The sequence below is a fragment of the Ciconia boyciana genome, chromosome 5 (genome assembly GCF_034638445.1).
Source record: "Ciconia boyciana chromosome 5, ASM3463844v1, whole genome shotgun sequence".
NCBI classification, from domain to species: Eukaryota; Metazoa; Chordata; class Aves; order Ciconiiformes; family Ciconiidae; genus Ciconia; species Ciconia boyciana.
Window position 1 is genome coordinate 25,876,588 of NC_132938.1, and position 16,920 is coordinate 25,893,507.

The 16,920-nt window shown below is 41.6% G+C and overlaps 2 protein-coding genes across 8 annotated transcripts in view; one reads left to right on the forward strand and one right to left on the reverse strand.

The window, feature by feature from the left end:
* Positions 1-558: 558 nt before the first annotated feature.
* On the reverse strand, positions 559-5,937 carry LOC140652076 (uncharacterized). Its single transcript, XM_072862379.1, has 3 exons — positions 5,817-5,937; positions 4,850-5,719; positions 559-2,400 (listed from the first exon to the last, which is right to left on the reverse strand). The coding sequence occupies exons 1-3, from the start codon at positions 5,935-5,937 to the stop codon at positions 2,258-2,260; spliced, it is 1,134 nt and encodes a 377-aa protein (XP_072718480.1). The 3' UTR covers positions 559-2,257.
* The window catches only part of TBC1D1 (TBC1 domain family member 1), a 115,729-nt gene continuing 103,931 nt past the window's right edge, over positions 5,123-16,920 (forward strand). The window contains exons 1-3 of one of the 7 annotated variants that reach the window (XM_072863457.1): positions 5,123-5,526; positions 8,873-8,976; positions 13,553-14,065. In XM_072863457.1, the coding sequence (XP_072719558.1) occupies positions 13,652-14,065 (414 nt within the window). In that variant the 5' untranslated portion in view covers positions 5,123-5,526; positions 8,873-8,976; positions 13,553-13,651. Of the gene's footprint in view, positions 5,527-5,931; positions 5,981-8,872; positions 8,977-13,552; positions 14,066-16,920 lie in introns of those variants that run through there. The other 6 variants (XM_072863466.1, XM_072863461.1, XM_072863462.1 and 3 more) reach the window with 6 other exon arrangements.

The window sequence follows — 16,920 nt, forward strand, 5'->3', positions numbered from 1 at the left end:
GCCAAAAAATGAAAGCATAGTAATGCTTTAAGACTAGACTGATGGACTTCACTTTAAAGTTCTTAGTTTGTTTACTAGTCACAACTTAAATCCACCCCTGAATTTTTGTTTTCTTTTTTTTTATTCACTAAACTTTATGAAACAGTTTGGCTGGAAGGAAATAAATACATTTCATCTTCCTTGCAGGCTGTGAACTTAGTCCACAGCATATTATGAAAAATACAAGTCCTGTACTTGAGCTGCAGAAGGATTTCTTTGAGACTTTTGCTATATAACAACAAATCATACAAGGATAAATGGAATTCACTATAAAAGAATATTTAATAGATAATCAATTATTTTCATATTGTACAAGTATGTGTTTAAATCTGTAACTAATTCACCTACAAAGTGTCCATAAATGAAATTTCCTGCTTACTATTGCTTTTCAAAGTTCTAGTGGTTGTGGTTTGACACACCAACAATAAGCAAACCTTATATCCTTGTTTAACAGTAACTGTGAATAGCAACATTAAAATGATATTAAATTAACATTTTTTAGCTGAGCACTGGTATAAGTCTTTACAAGATTGAGGACTTCTAGGATTCCATGGCTGAAGGCACCTTGATGCCATATGTAAGTAAAATCTAAACATTAATTGTAAATAAAAATAATGACCAAGAAAACTGTTTTCTGCCCATAAGTACAAAAGTAATCAAAGGTAATTAAACTGAGCTGAGTTGCTTTCCTTCATTATATTTCTTTGCACTATGTAAGCACACAGGTTCATCAGGGATAGTATTTCTGCTCAACTTGCAAGTGGAAGCCAACATTTCTCTTTTGTATAGCGATTGCCAGGTAACTGAAATGAGGTCATGCACCATCAGAACACTGTGCATAATGGGATAAGCCTATTAAACTGTCCAATCATATCCTAACACCCACCTAAATAAAATGTAATACATATGATAGCATAGCAACAGCAGCTTCCAAACAAAAGGAAAAGCTTAAAATACACAATCACTTCTAAGTAATTTTCAAATGTATTTATGGGAATGAAGGGGAGGGAGGATTAATCATGACATCTGAAATGCGCAAAAACACAAAGGCAGCAGGCAGGATCTGTAACAGTAGCTCAACTCTTTCTTGACTCTTTAATCATGATCAGTGATAACAGAAAGCCTCTTGTCTATGAAGATAATCACTAACTAATGTCACTGGCATGCATTCCTACAGCATATGAAATAAGCAAATGTGCTATAATAACAGTTATCGTTCAAATTTTGTTTATGGAATGTCTGTAACTATATATAAATAGCATCTGGAGATACGATGTCACTGGATAAGAATCTAGTACTTCATCCAGAACTCACTTAAGTCAAAGGACTACAAAACAGTATCATGCCCTTAATAAGGTGCTAAACAGATTTACATGAAACAAATCACAAATAAAGACTTACACTGTTTTATATAATAGCAATAGAAATTCATCATTATGGGTAATCCAGAGGGAAAAGCACAGAGGCTTATAAAGCAACTGAAGCACACTGTAGGTGCCTGCATTCAAATTCATAATCCAAAATGTTACTGCTCAACTGCTGCTCAACTATGGAGCAACTTGAAAGCATCTTGGGTGGAAACTTAAAACTTCTTGTTTGCCTTGTGGTACTTCACAGGGTGAATCCACAGTCAGAGCAGCCCCAAGTTCTGTCCTCACCCATGACCAGGCACATTCAGGCTAGATTTGTACTGATCTACAATCCTATCCCAACTGGGATCAAGTGAGTAGATGCTTCTCTTCCTTAGCCTACAAGAGAGGCTTCATTGCCTACGTGTTCTCATAGCGTGCCTCATACAAGCCTGTATATTCATGTTTTGTACAAAAGGCAATGGCGGGGTTTTCTTTGCATTTTTTTCAGATGTGACTGGACAAAGAGATAATGGTTAAACTGGTGTTCTTTTATAGATCATGTTTGCAGGATGTGGAAAGCCCAGGCTGATTTTCCTCCTCAGTCTGAAGAAGTTAATGTGATGGTAGTATGTTTTAGTTAATAGGCTACTGTAAAGAAAAACTAGCCTGTGAAGGAAAAAAGAACAGAGATTTACTGTTTCAGAAAATCAGACATCATTAGGAAGTCTGGTGCTCAGGGCTTTCACCTGAATACAGGGATCCCAGTCCCTGGAACACATGGAAGTGTTTACTTTTTAGGGACTGGAACATATGACCCCCATTCTGGTTTTCTTCTTGTTTTCACAAATCAAACTTTTTTTTCCCCCCTACATAAGCAACAGTTGCATCAGGAAGCAGAGAGAAGGAATGCTGTCCAATGCAGCCTGGAGGCCAATGATTAGGAAACTTTCATGGGAGGCAGGCTGAACACTCTCAGGCTGAGTAGAAAAAAACCTGGTCTTCCTGCATCCTGGATAAACAGACATAAAAGACAGAGTGACTTTTCTGTTCTTCAAATAAAGCACCTAAACACCTGTCTTCAGGAAAGTGTGGATGTTGAATTATGAGAATGGGGGACGACATCTTGCAGACCTGATAGGTGCTAAAACCAGAAAGAGAAGGTGACTTTACGCACAATCCCATCTTCTACATTTCTGTATCACCTTACGTAGCTCATGAGCTACCTAACATTACAATACCCTTCTACTGCATAAAGAACAGTTGCAGCTTTACTGCATGGCTATTCAGAAGCACTCTTTTGTCCCATGAGAGCTGGGATAAAAGAGTTGTTTTTTTCCCTTGTTATCACCAGTCACACCAAAGTGTGTTCATATCTAAATGCTCTTTGTTTCATCTGCTACAGCTTTAAACTCTTTCTGTACATTGTTTCTAAACCCGCTCTGCAAACAATTTGATTTCTGTCATAGCAGTGTTTTAAGTCTGGATTACCAGCACTGAAATGAATGGTCACTTATGTGTACGCTGCTGAACAGGGTGGAGTTTCCTCCAGATGCTTACTGTGACCTGTGCATTTCTCCACTCTATCTCATTAGTGATGTGCTGTTCTTATTAGGACATTTTCATCTGTTGTTGAGCTGGTGACAGACAACAGTCTAATACCTTCTAAAACCATTGACAGATCTTGTATTTTTATTACTTGGATTTTTTAGTTAGTTTTAATAAAAAAGCAAAATATTCTAAAATAAAATTATCACAAAACATTGCAAATGTTATACTAAAATTTCCTTTATTTTTGAGGCACTCAGATGCTATATTTTTACTACATCTTACCAATATGCATTGTAGAAGATTGGCTGGATTAAACAGATAATGAGTGACTGTTCCTGAATAGTTTTTCAAGGTGTTCAAGTCAAGTTATGAACACTTCAGGTTTGCTTTGTCTCCTATTAACTGTAAGGAGGTATTTTATGTCTACTTGAATGAAAAAAGGGGACTTATTTCAAGATTAGAGCACATGGAGCTATTAAACCAATGTAAGTGTAGTTCTTAACCAAGGCATTTCACTTCGCTTATAAAATATTGTATCAGAACATGAGTAATTTGACAAAAACTCTGCTAGGCAAAGAATTAAAACGTATGAGCCAGAGGTAACAGGAAAAATAATTGAGGGCCCCATGAATGACTTCAAGCACAGTCCAATTTCTTTCCCAGCTATCAAAGAGGAGAAGGAAGAAAGGATTTGTATTTGTGATACTCTAGTATTGACTTCTGTTGTTCTGGGGTTTTCCAAGCAGCAAGTTGTCTTGTAGGATCCTTATCTGTTTCGTTATCACCTTCTGAAAGGCAACAGCAAAGCAGTAAAAAACGTCTTCCTAAGATCATTGGTTGGTAATTTGAGAATGAATGAGCCTTGGCTGAAGTGCTGGGGCTGTCTCGGGGGGGGGGACGACTGCAGTTCGCTGTCTTCCATAACATGATTACTAGAGGCATGCAATGCTCAGGCAGCAGGCTTAAAACGAGCAAAAGGACACGCTTGTCTCAGATACTGAGGTTGGGAGGTGATAACTGGAGTAAGAGCATTGTCCTTAGCAGTGATGGTTTAAAGACTTAAGTCAGGCCCAGTTTGCAGAGAGGTGGCATTCCTATTCCCAAGGAATGCAAAGGATGTCACTGAAAACACGAGGCACTCACACCTATTCCCATGTCTGAAGGAGAAGCAGCAAACCATGAACGGAGTACAGATCGGGAACAAGTGCTCTGAGGGATCTGCTGCTTTCATACTTTGATTAGCATGTCAATGACCCTATAAAAGTACACCTAGCAAGCAAAAGCCATGTAGATACAACCACCTTACACTTTGCAAGTAGGGGATGTGCTTACATACCAAAAAGTGACTTGATTTTTCATAATCTGGGGCGACATTGTGCTTGCATTTGACAGCTTACTTGCCTGTTTCCCTCACAGCAAGCACACATGCAGCAGCAGAGCAAATTTCCTTGAGAAAGCTCCGATTCTACAAATGTGCACAGACTTAAAAGTAAGTAAATCAGTGGTCTTACTGCCAAGAAGACTTTCAATTAATTGAGTGCAAAAGTGGTTTGCAGAACAGGAATGTAGGGTGCCTTGATCATCTGGAAAGAGCACTTGCAGAGGAGTATAATTAAGCCTCCAGATCCATTCATTCCTCTTCCTCTCTGGCAACTGAAAGACCAACTAGTGCCAACTCTTACAATGATTTTATCTATATCTCTATATATGCATGTGTGGCTTCTCGTGCATGGAAGAAGTGGGAGGAAGGCACGAAGGTGATTCAGAGAAGAAGGTGAGCCCGCAGAAGGCTGCCCCACGGCCAGGGCTGGGCCCAGATCCGACGGGGCCTTGCCTGCTTCCAGATTCCAGGTGCCGGGCTAGTTCCAGTTTTGTGAGCAAACTTCCTTTGAAAATGGTTCCCGCCTTACCTTCTGTGCTCACAAGTTCAGCTAACCTCGCGGTCCACCCGGGCTCACTACGGCAAGGCGACACCGACATGTTTTCCGCGGGAGATGAGAGGTTGTGGCAGACACACCGGGCAGCGTCGCCGAAATCCTCCTCGAGAGGGACGAAACGGGCCGGGGGAGGGGGCCTCAGCTGCCCTCTGTCGCGACACGGGCGCCCGCCTGTCGCCGGCTGCCCGCCGCCGGCCGCCTCTGGCGGGCGCCTGTCCCTCTCCGCCCCCGCCGGGCCGGGGACCCGACGCCTGTTGCTATTTTCGCCCGCGCTGGCTGCGGCAGGAGGAGGGAGGCGGCGAGCGGCAGCCGCTGGGTGTGCGGCCCGGCCTCCCCCGCCTCCTCCCGCCCGGACCGCCGGCAGGTAGGGGCGGTGCGGGCAGCCCGAGGCGGGGCGGCCCGTCCTGACCGGGGCGGCCAGAAACAGGAGGCGGCGAGCAGGCTCCTCGCCCGGCCCGGCCGGGGCGCCCGCGCTGCCGGTGCCCTGAGGCGCTGGTGTGGCCTCCCCTCCCGCGGCCCGGCGTCCGTTAGCGGCTCCCTGCCCCTCTCCCCTCAGCGGGAGGTGGGCAGGCGGCGTCTGACAGCCCGTGGCCGCTGCCCGCCGAAGGCACTTCCTTGCAGCGAGCACATCCTGCGGCGGCAAGGCGGCGGTAAGCAGCGGCGGCGGCGGCGGCCGGTCAGCCCCTGGCCCCGGCTCCAGGCCTGGCGGGGGGCGGCCGCGGGCCGCGGCCGGGGCGGCGGTGGTGGCCGCCGTGCCCCCGCTGCGGGCGGGCCCGGGGGAGCGGCGCTGGCGGGGCCGAGCCGCGTTTTTGGAGGGAGGGAAAGAGGAAGAGCGGTTTTTAGCTTTGAGGAAGTGAAAGAGTTGAGGCGAGAAATGAGGCACCCCGCCGCGGGGGGCGGCTGCGGGCTGGCGGGGCTGGTCCGGGCGCTGTACACGCACTCTGAGGTGGCACAAGCCTCCGGCCGGCCGAGACGAGGCGGCTGTGAGGCGGGTGGCGAGTCCGGCCCGGGGCCCTGCTCCGTGCCCGCGGCGTGGCTAGGGCGGGCTGCCGCCCTCCCATCTGTCGCGGCAGGATCGCGCTGTCGGTCGTAACGGAGCCCCTGGTGAAGTCGCAGCACTTGCTCTGGGGACAGTGTCTCTGCGGGGCGGCGGGGCGGGACGGGATGGGACGGGACGGGGCGGCCGGGCGGGAGCGGAGCGGGGACGGCGGGGCGCCGGTGCCGCGCTTCTCAGCTTGTAGGGTCCTGGGAGAGCTGGCTTCTTGTCAGAATAACCAAAAGACCTGCTTGGATTTAATCTGAGATTGACCTGATGTGCCACGGTCTGCTTTTAGTTCTTTTTCTCTCTCTTCCCTGCACCTTCCTCACCCGTCAATGCAAAATCGCTCGGTGTAACTCTTCCCAGAACCTGCTCCTTCTTAGAGCAACACAGCGACTCTTCCCATAGGGGTAAAACTGACCTTTCCTACAGCAGTACACTTGGAGTTTAAGCTTAAAATCCCCACACATTGGAGCAGTATTTGTATGGCCCTTTAGATTCACATACTAAATTAACAAGGGGATGATTTCCTGAAACGGCATTCGTGAGCCGTATGAAAGAAGTGTAGTTATTTATAGTGCAGTTTGAAAAGATTGAGACCTTTGTATGCTGTGTTGTATTTGGGAGAGAGGCTAATATGGAAGATGTGCTGTAGGAACCTTTAAGCAGTGCAGATGGTGGGATTTGTGCCTGCCGTTAAGCCCGGAGATTGAATGCACCATCATGGGTCAAAATTAATAAAAACATACATCTCCTGAATAGCAAGTACGTCTGAGCTGATGAATATGATTATACTTTTAACACTTGTAAGGGCTGAAATAGAAATTAATCACAGCTTGTTTTACAGAAATGCTGAAAGTCATAGGTAATATGCAAAACTAGAAATGCTTGCAGGTGAGAAAAATGACAGGCTGGAAGGAATGTGAAACACATTCAATATGTGGATGACTTGACACTTTTTTCACTTTATAATTTGGTTAACTGAAAAGTTGGATGCGAGTTTTTTGGCTGTGGATACGCAATTGAATAAAAAGGAATGGCATTCAGAATGTAATTTACGTAGCAAGCTTTCTTTTACAAAGACTTTTTTAGTGCATTGCGGTGGTAGAACAGCCCAATATTTTGTTCAGGTCCGTATGAGGCTGACTCAGAAGACCTCAATCATCAGCATATTAATTTCTGTGGACTCTATTAAGGGAATAGCAACAGGTGTCAAGGGCAGGAACAGCGAGCTATTTTCTTCATTTGATAGTTGATTATAAACTTGTATGTTTATAATCAACTTGTATGTTTATAAACTTGTATGTTTATAATCAAGAACATATTACCATTTTGCTGGAATTTTTTTATTAATAGCCTACTTAAATTTTTTAACCTATTTGAGGACTGATATACATGCTGGCTGTATCGGTAAATATTTTAGGTATGATTATTACCACAAAACCAAATTATTTGCTCAGAGTACATGGTGGAACATTATTCAGGACCGCTTCTGAAGCTGCTGACGGCATTGAAAAGAATCTTGTAAAAGTCAGCATTTAATGCATGTATATGAAAAAAGAATGGAAATTAAAAATAATTTCTGAGGCGAATTGACTTCAGGACTTGCACATGCTGTTGCCCACAGCAAGCCATAGCTCCAGAAGGAGACAGCAGATAAGAAGTAGCTATGAGGTAAAAAGAGCATCCTTGCAACAGAAGGGCACGTCGTGATTCCAAGTGCCAGTTTGAGTTAAATTAGAACTATTTGAAAACTGAGAGCAACCTGTGGTATGATATCTAAACAATCTTATTTAACTATAGAAAACAGGCCAAAAATGTTGTTTGAAGCCTCAAGAAAAAAGATAAAGCTTGCAACTAGCTGCCTCATAGAACGATCTAATGGATGCTGTGTTGTGATACCAGAGAAGAGAGTCATTTCAAGCATGTTGATGGAAACATAAAAGGTCCTCTTCTCAGCAGTGACCGTACCATGACATACCTAATATATATTCTCATCTGTGTTTTTCTATATATCCTGCTAGGTGGATAGAACAATCTGTCAGCATTAGTGAAGACAATGTAAATCTCAGTCAGGGATCAGGCAGAGAGGGAGAGGAGTGGTATTTAGTTCTGGCTTGTGTTCCAGAGCTCTGGCTGCAGTCCAGGGCTCCTCATAATCCTTAAGTAGTATGATATTTCTGCTAAAATAATCAGTGATGAAGTGCAGTCGGTACCAGTGCCTCTGGTTCCATTTGTCGGCAGGGCTCAGCACTAATGCCATGCAGAGAAGAGCTGAAGAAATTTGTGCTCTTTAAGACCAGCTGTTTTTCACAAGACCTTGCTATATCATTGGAAGTTTTGCTTAGCTTATTGGAGGGGAGAAAGAAAACTGACTTACAGAAAAAAACTGCTGTCATGTCAGTAGCCTGATGTGGAATAATTGTACGGTTGTCTCTCAGATGAACTGCAAAGGTTGAGGAAGCTGGGGTCTTTCTGTTCAACAGCTCACAGGTCAAACTCCTCATTTAATCATTGATGTGTGGAAGCTCTGACTGCTTCCTTGCTTGACGCATCTTCTAAACTCATCAGTTCTGCTGTGGATCTCAGCACTCCAACTGCTACCAAGCCAGGGGAAGAGCTGGAGAAGAGTGAAGGATTGCTTAGGTCAATAGTTACCTATGTTCTGAACAAGAGTCTGAAACTTTTGGCTGCATGTCTGTATTGAATTTAGTCCAGTCCAGAAGAAACAACAGAAGAAGGATAACTCTTCACCACTGTTGTAGTTTCTGCTTTTTTTTTTAATATGTGTGTGTTCTTTTGGTTTAGAACAATCTCTCTCCCTTCTTTGCCTTTTTTTCTGTATTAGTTTGAGTCTGTCCCAAATCTGCCTGGTTTTCCCCCAGCTGCCAAAACCTGATTCCCAGTGCCCCACCCTCCCAGGTTAATAACACAGTCTGTTCTCTATACCCCACAAGATTCTCCTTCCTGACCTCAAAGCTGACCTGGCCTCATCTAACTGAATGGCACCCAGAGCCTGCACCTTGTCCTCATGATAAAGTCTTTGCTCTCTTGAGAGAAGGTGAGTTTTGAGGAATGCTGTCCTGCGTGATGCACAGCTGCTTAGACATGTACCTTCATGCAGGGAGAACCTGGGGTCCAGAATGGCAGAAGTACTCATTTTTGTAGCTGTCTTCTTCATGCTGTCCTGCCATCACTCTGACTTCTCTCTGAAGGTGTCGGTTTTAGTTTCAGGTGACATAAAAAGATGAGAATACAACTTAATTTGGAGAACAAGAGCCTGATATATATATTTTCTTTTAAAACACGGTATCAGATTTTGCTAGAACAGGACTATCAGTGTAGTGTTGCATGCTTTCTAAGCCTGCTCCGCTTGTGAGAAGTGGCTGGGTTGATCACAGTGAAAGAGAAATTGAGGATGAAGAGAACACATATGTTCCCATGTGTATCTTTCACATTAGTGAGTCAGTCTGGTGTCTCCTAGTATAGAAGGTGGGGTTAGATTTATTAGTGTGGTTTGTGTAAATATCATATGTGCTACAGTTTGCCTGGCTGTTTTTATGCTGATGGAGCAAATACATCTAAATCAAAGCAGGTTAAACACTGGCAACATTAAGATACAGTTTGGAGAATATTAACATTTCTCAGCCAGCGGCAAAGCTGTTAGCTGAGGAGTGCCACTCAAGCTCTTCTCAGCTCTGAGTGCAAGGGCAAGAGAGATCCTTCAGAACATGCCGATGGAGGGAAGAAAGAGGAGCTGTCCCAGTTATGTCCGTGAGCACTGGGAGAACAACCGGAGACATTCAGCCTGTGTGCAAAGCAAAGCCTGGCGGTCTTCTCCCAGCCCGGAGTCACGGAGCTGAATGGCACTTAGAGCTGTCAAGGGAAGATCAAAGTTTAGGTGGAAGGAAACAAGTGGGTGGCTTTATTTTTATACCTTTTCTATTCTGTCTTGGATTAAAGGTGAAATAAGCATTTGCTTTGAGGAAGCTGTTTGTGAGTTAGTCAGACACTTGGGAGGAAGAGGAATCTTGTTCGAGCCTACTGTACTAACAGGGATGGCAAACGGGTACAGTGCCTGCAGAGCCAAGTTTTAGAGGGGATGAACTGAGTGGTGGCTACCAGAGATGGGTGAAGGTGCCGAAATTCCGAGTGGTGTAGTCAGGGCAGACATGGACGGGCTCAGAGCACAAGACACTCTTTGGCCATAATGTGTGCTTAATTTTATGGCTGGGAATAGGCCTGTTGAGATGAACAGAACTATTTTTAGGTCTAAATTAAACATTTACTTCATGGTCTTGAAGTAAAACCTAGTCCTTGGTGTAAACTTAAAGGACGTTAATGCTGGCAGCATGAAATTGGTATAATTTCTGGTGGGATTTGCATTTAAATTAAGATAAGGATGACAGGAAGAGGAAACAAAGAAAGAATGGCTGGAAAAGGGAGATGAAACATGCAGAATGGTAACATACAAAACGATACAGGTTAGATAAGGAGACCTTCTGATGCTGCTAAATTTGTGCTCTCAGAAACTGCACTTTTAGCCCCTCTTAACATTAGGAAAAAAACCTAGCATCCTGACTTCGAGTTAACTGTTTTGATTTAGTATTAACTGTTTTTCTTTAGAAATAACAAATGCAGACATTGGAGTATTTATGCTTTTGACTTTGCAAGGTGTTTATTTTGCTAAAAAGAGACAAATGCCAAGAAGCTTTGCGTTTAGATTAAATACATTCCAGCAGTACAAGTTTGTTGAAGTATGTTGTGCATGGGAGACGTGGGAAGAAGAGCCATGAAAATACAGAATCTGTATCCCTCATTTCAATTATACTACAACTCTTTTTCTTTTTTTTTTTGTTTTACAAAAAAAAAAAGTTTTCTTTCACAAAAAGTTTTTTGTTTCACAAAAAACTAGTTGTTTCAAGTTTTTTTGGTTTTTTGAAAGTTTTTTTAAACTTTGAAACAAGTTTCAAAACTTTCACAAAAAGTTTTTTGTTTCACAAAAAAACAAGTTTTGTTTCACAAACTTGTTTCAACAAGTTTGTTGAAGTTTGTTGAAGTATGACAGAGTATCAAGCTGGTTTTTTTTAAAGACTGTTCAGTCCTTAGAGTTAGCATGCAAAATAGTGTATTATATTGTGATATTTATTCCTGTTTGAGGCTGCAGTGCCTTGTAGGTCTGGGGTAAAAGAGCATGGTAGATTACGGTAATCCAAATGAAACTTCTCTTCCTTGAAAAATTGATCTAAATGAGGATGACTTTGTTGTATTTTTACATGCGTTTTATTTAATTGCATTTTTTTAAAAAGAGTTCTGAGAAAACACAATTGAGAAATATGGTTACAAAAAGTAGGTGGCTAATAGGTCATCATCTGTGCGGTAGCTCAGTTCTGTTTTCTGCTAAGATTGGAGTTTTCTTAGGCTTTCTTATCCTGTGATTATTATGTATGCCACTAAATGACGAGAACACTAAAAGGTAAAAACTCACTTTTTATATGTTTCAGACTACACACCATTGTAGTTAGGAGTGAATCCAGTCTTCCCTGCAGTTGCCAAACTATTTTTCATTGTTACAGTTAAGGAGAAAAAACTTGTAATAGTTTGTCAAAGAAGAAGAGACTTTTTTGATTCCTGACAGATGCAAAACTGTAATGATAATTGTGTTTAGCAGTCTGTGTCAATAAGGTGTAAAAATGCTTTGTGAAGCTGCTGTCCCATACGATGCAATGCATTTATATTCACCTTAAAGATGGTTGTTTTCTTGCTTGTTTGTGAAACAAAAAAAAAAACTGAAAAAGAGTTGTAGTATAATTGAAATGAGGGATACAGATTCTGGATTTTCATGGCTCTTCTTCCCACATCTCCCATGCACAGACACACACACACACACACAGAAGTTTATAAAAAGGCTTTTTAAAAAATTGTTCTACACATCTAGAATGCTACTTATGATGATTTCTTCAAATAGTGTCTTTAAAACCTGCACTATTGGATTCTCTTGCTAAATTTGGCATCCTTGGAACTGGTAATGTTGCCACAGAGTTCATTTGTCAAAAGATGCAAAAGTTCCAAAAAAGTAAATGTACCCAAACACGTGGTTTCTGCAGTTCTCTTGTTTTTACAGTTTGACAGTTACTGCAGAAATGTTTTTCCCTGCTCAGACATTTGCAAATTGGTTGCATTTTAAACACTTGTTTAGTTCAAAATGAATTTCCATCTTGAAAAATTTTTTTAAGTTTTTTTTTTAACCCTAAAATTTCCTTTCATTTTCAACAAGGTGAAGCACTGTTAGAAACTCAGTTTGAAAATATTTTTACAAGCACAAATAAAGGTCAAAGTTTAATGAAAACTCATGAGAAAAATACTGCTATTTTTGATCATGTTTGTAGGTGAACAAAGACAAGAAATACTGTTGCCACAGTAAACAGATGCCATTTATTAAATAATTGTTCAAATATAATTAAAAATGTTTTGTAAGGAGTTCTTGGGACTGCCTGTGTTGTTTCTAATAGGTCTTTTAATGGGAAACTCTCAGAAGGCTGAGGGTAAACTAGTGTCATGGTATTTAAACACAGGCAATTATAGGCCTGCCAGCTTCTCATCAGTCTCGCACAAAATAATGTAACAGCTGAAACAAGGTTCAATTAATGAGGAGTTAAAACATGGTAGTATAACAAATGCCAATCTATGTGTTTTCATAGACTATATTTTGCAAAACAAAATTGATAGATAAATGCAATTACTGGATTTTGTTACTAAAACTACTAATATGTAATAACAGTAGAGGTAGTAGATGCTGGGTATGACAGGGTTATAACAGGGTTGTATGTAACTTGGTTCCATTTGATATTTTAAGAAATGAAAATGATACAATATCAATGTGGCAAACATTAAGTATTCCTGGCTGGCTGACAGGCCTTAAAATGCAGTCATGAATGGTGAATCATCATCTGTTTTTTAGTGGGATGCTGTAAGGATTGTTGCTCATCTCTGCTATCTGACAGGTTTATCAGCGATCGGTCAGTTGACTGCTGCTAGCTTTTTCAGATGACAACAATTTCTGGGGTGTTATTTAATGAAAAAGTCTGGTTGGTAACAGCCCATGATCACTTGGCAAACTATACCCAAGGAAACAATTCCATGTTAGTAGCCAAATTCAAAATCATCCACCTATGAGCAAGAAAGATGACCTTTATTTTGCTTTTTCTTTTCAAATGTGAAGGTGTCTCAGCAAGCACTGACTTCAACTGTCATGAAGGTCAGAATAGCTCAGCTGAGTTCTTTCTGTGATAATAGGATTGAAATAGGCCAGTGTGATCCACATGCACCTGCCCATGAAACAGACACAGGCTAGAAAGAATGTGCATTTTTGAGTTTAGTTACTCATTAGATGGTTTAGCAAGGGTTGTAAAGAAACTTTTAAATCAGGACTGACTTTTTCCCAAGTAGTGTATTTAGTTCTGTTATGTTTGTTGGACCTGAAATAGTAAGAGCCAATGTGGGGGAAACGTGCTAGATAGGTCATGGTAGATGATCAGTATGTCTCTTCTGATGTTAAGCTATTAAATATTTGTGTTACTGACAGTTCGTTTTTAATAGGGTTCCAGCACCTACATAACTATTTCTTTTCCTTTCAGAACTCTTATGTTCCTTAATCAAAGGAACCATCCCGATATCATCATTCCATGGAACTGAAATATTGGTGAATTAGTCCAGGTTCCCTAAAGGACTGTAAAATGGAGCCAATAACATTCAAAGTTAAAAAGTATCAAACACCTAGTGATTTCTCAGCAAGTTTCAGTCTCCAGCTTGTTGGCTCTCTGCCAGTGCATTCCCTAACCACCATGTCAATGCTGCCTTGGATTGTGGCAGAGATCCGGATGCTCAGTACAAAATCTTCCAAAGAACCTAGCGTCAGCCAAATCCGACTTTATGTTTCACCAGCGAGTTTGCGATGTGAACCAGACACAGGGAAAATCCAGCAGTGGGATCCTTTGATTTGTTCAAGTTTGTTTGAATACAAGCCACAGCATGTCCACAAACTGATTCACAACAGCTACGATCCAAGCTACTTTGCTTGTCTGATAAGGGATGGAGCAGCAAATCAGCGAAGTATCTGCTATGTATTTAAAGCTGATGATCAGACAAAAGTAAGTAAAAAGAAAAAAAAAACAAAGCAAGCAACCCTGGAGTTGCTTTTTTGCTGTTTGAAACCTTTCACTACAGTGTAAGATCTCGAGGTTGAATTTACAATTAGAGACTGGATCTCACTAAAACTTACCAACAGGCATCACTTTACTTGATGTTAATGGTTCAGTTGAATTTGAACTGCTCAGTATGTGAAATGAAAGGTGCGTAAATCTCCTACAGGATCAGAGCCTGAATTTCATCAGCTTAAAAAACACTTTAGTTTGGGATATGGGCTGAAATCTTGGCCCTCAAGTCAGTGAGAGTTTTTCTGTTGATGTCACTAGGGCTAGGATTTCACCCTTGAGTCACTGTGAACTTTATCTAATCCTACGGTTAGACCTCTCAAATTTCTGCTTTCCTGAGTTGAGACCTATGTGACTGGGAAACGGAGATACCTCCTTTCTCAGAAGGAGGAGGGGGTAGGATGGAGCCTCTCTGTGTAGCATACCTCCAACCACAGGACACTGTGGAAACCTCTTCCTAGCTCTGTAATCCACAGAGCCTGCCAGGTGGTGTCGGAGAATGGGAGAGAGGCCACAGCGCAATGTTGCGACTCTGTGACACGCAGGCTTGCTGCTGCATGGCATGAGACAGGAGTTGGGTGTGCATGTCTCACACTGTGGGTGAGATTTGGCTCAGTCTGCATTTCCTAGGAGCAAGTTGTGTCCTTGCTGAAAAGGAGGAAGCATTAAAAATAGTCCATCCCTTCTTTTGTTTGAGGGTAATGTGAGACAATAACTCTCGTGAATGAGTAAGGTGAGTAGGATTTGGCATGAAGCTATTGTGATCTACTGGGGACAAAACAGTGACATATCCTTCACCTCTCCAGTGTAGACTCTAGTTATAATGTTGGAAAACAGCATCTTGCTACATGCTGCTTGCTGGACTTATAGGACATGTCCTGCTGAAGCACCTTGGAGGTATTATGTGAATATACACTGCACATGGGATTTATGCCAACCTGCCCAATAGCAAAACATTGTACAATTCCAAATCTGTAGTCTCAAGCTCAAAACATATGGAAACAGCTTTAGCTAAATCCCCCCAGATAAAAAGGGAGTTCCGGTAAATTAGAATGCAAATATGTTGTAAATCATAAGCATTCAAGTGAGAAATCCTGTCAAGTTAAAATGTAGGATACCAAGTTTATGTATGTAAGGGAGCAGAAATAAGGAATAGATGTTTCAGAACTTGGCATTGAACAGGAGTTGGTGAATGCATTTTGCAGCTTGCTTATGCACTTATTTTTGCTTGTGATTTTACAGGATTATGGTGAGTACACAGCACTGATCACCTCCAGTACATTTTCTTTTGCATTTTGTTTTGCAACAAAAGATTGAAATGAAAGAGAACGAAATAAGTCTCTAGTTAAATTTGCAGCTGTGTCTACATGTTTTTGGAGACAACACCCAGAATTTCTGAATGCCTATTTTAACTACTTAGCCCCAGATTCACACAGCTATCTGTCCTTTCAAAAACTACCCTCCACTTGGTCTCTTAACTTGCCTTGATTGCAAGGGTTGTTTCTCTTGACTTTTTTGCAGGTTAGGTTCCTAATTAGGAGGTAGACATCTAATCAGCATTTGTGGACCTATGTCTTAACAAAAGGATAATGGAAATGCCAAGTGTTCTTATCTTCTAAAGTGAAGCCCTGCCTGTTCTACTTAAATTCAGTGTAATTTCTGATTAATCTACCTTTTAAATAAGCCTTTATGCTCTATAGGGTTTTGTTACTCTGTCCTGAATATTGTCATGTAATGCTTCTTAGCTAATTGGTGTTTGTGTATTTATCAAGAGAAGTGAACTGATGTTACCTGTTTTGCAGATACCCAATTTGAAAGCATAGGAGCATACTGTATACCTTTGTTACAAATTGAAGGAGCTGTTTGTTAAAAGTGAGTGAGTTGGGAAGAAGAATTTAGCACTATGTTGCTGCAGCTTATGTTCAACTTCAGAAGAAACAAATTTTAGAAATTGGACCTTTGCAGCCTGTGTGACTCAGCAGATTCCTGTGCTGGCACTCTTGCTCCTGAGGACTCTTTTTTCTATTTGCTTCAGCTCTGTATAAGAGACACAGTAGTCCAGATAGGTATAGCCACAGAGTTTACATGTTCATAACAACTCTTTACCCAGCAATCTTGGACTTCCAAACTTTTGTGATAATTGCACTTCATCTATTTTTATTTGAAAAAACCCAACTGGTTACTAAGTACAATAATATTGTAAACTGCAAAAGCCACAGTTCTTAGTATCTGCACATCTGTAGTAGGGCTATATTTGACAAAGAGTTCTCAGATTAGGTCAGGTCTGACTGAGCATTTGAAGTAGAAGGTACTTGGTGGATTTGCAAATAAGTTCTGAGTATATCACCACCTTAGGATAAGTAGAATAAAAGAGGGCAGAAGGATGTCTGTGGGAGAAGTAGACTAGGAAGATTAGTATGTTAAGACGAAAGCAGGTGAGTAGAAGACTAAACAGTGAAGGCCTTTAAACAGGACAAGAAACTTGAACTTCATGCAGACAGAGGAATAGCACTGGAGGTGGTAGAAAGTACAGAAAACCAGGAATGGTCAGGCTTTTAGCATCGGCATTGCAGATAGACTGCAGTCCATTAACTGTAGTTGTACTGCTTTATATATACAAATTGAGAGAGAACATACACTTGATTAGTGAGGGATTATTTTACTGTTTAATACAAAAACATTTTGTTAATGGGAGATGATTTTTTGCTGGGTAATATTTAGCTAAAGTCTAGAATTGATAGGGGTGTGGGAATGCATGCAGTGTTTTTCCTGGATATGAATACAGGGCTGTT

What these genes read in the sequence shown, in the direction of transcription:
- LOC140652076 (XM_072862379.1), bottom strand. Translation starts at nt 5,937, where the DNA reads ATGGGAGGGCGGCAGCCCGCCCTAGCCACGCCGCGGGCACGGAGCAGG. An exon ending in GAGGCTTGTGCCACCTCAGA is followed by an intron (nt 5,720 to 5,816) that starts GTGCGTGTACAG and finishes ACTTCCTCAAAG; the next exon opens with CTAAAAACCGCTCTTCCTCT. An exon ending in TGAACTTGTGAGCACAGAAG is followed by an intron (nt 2,401 to 4,849) that starts GTAAGGCGGGAA and finishes CTGTTTATCCAG; the next exon opens with GATGCAGGAAGACCAGGTTT.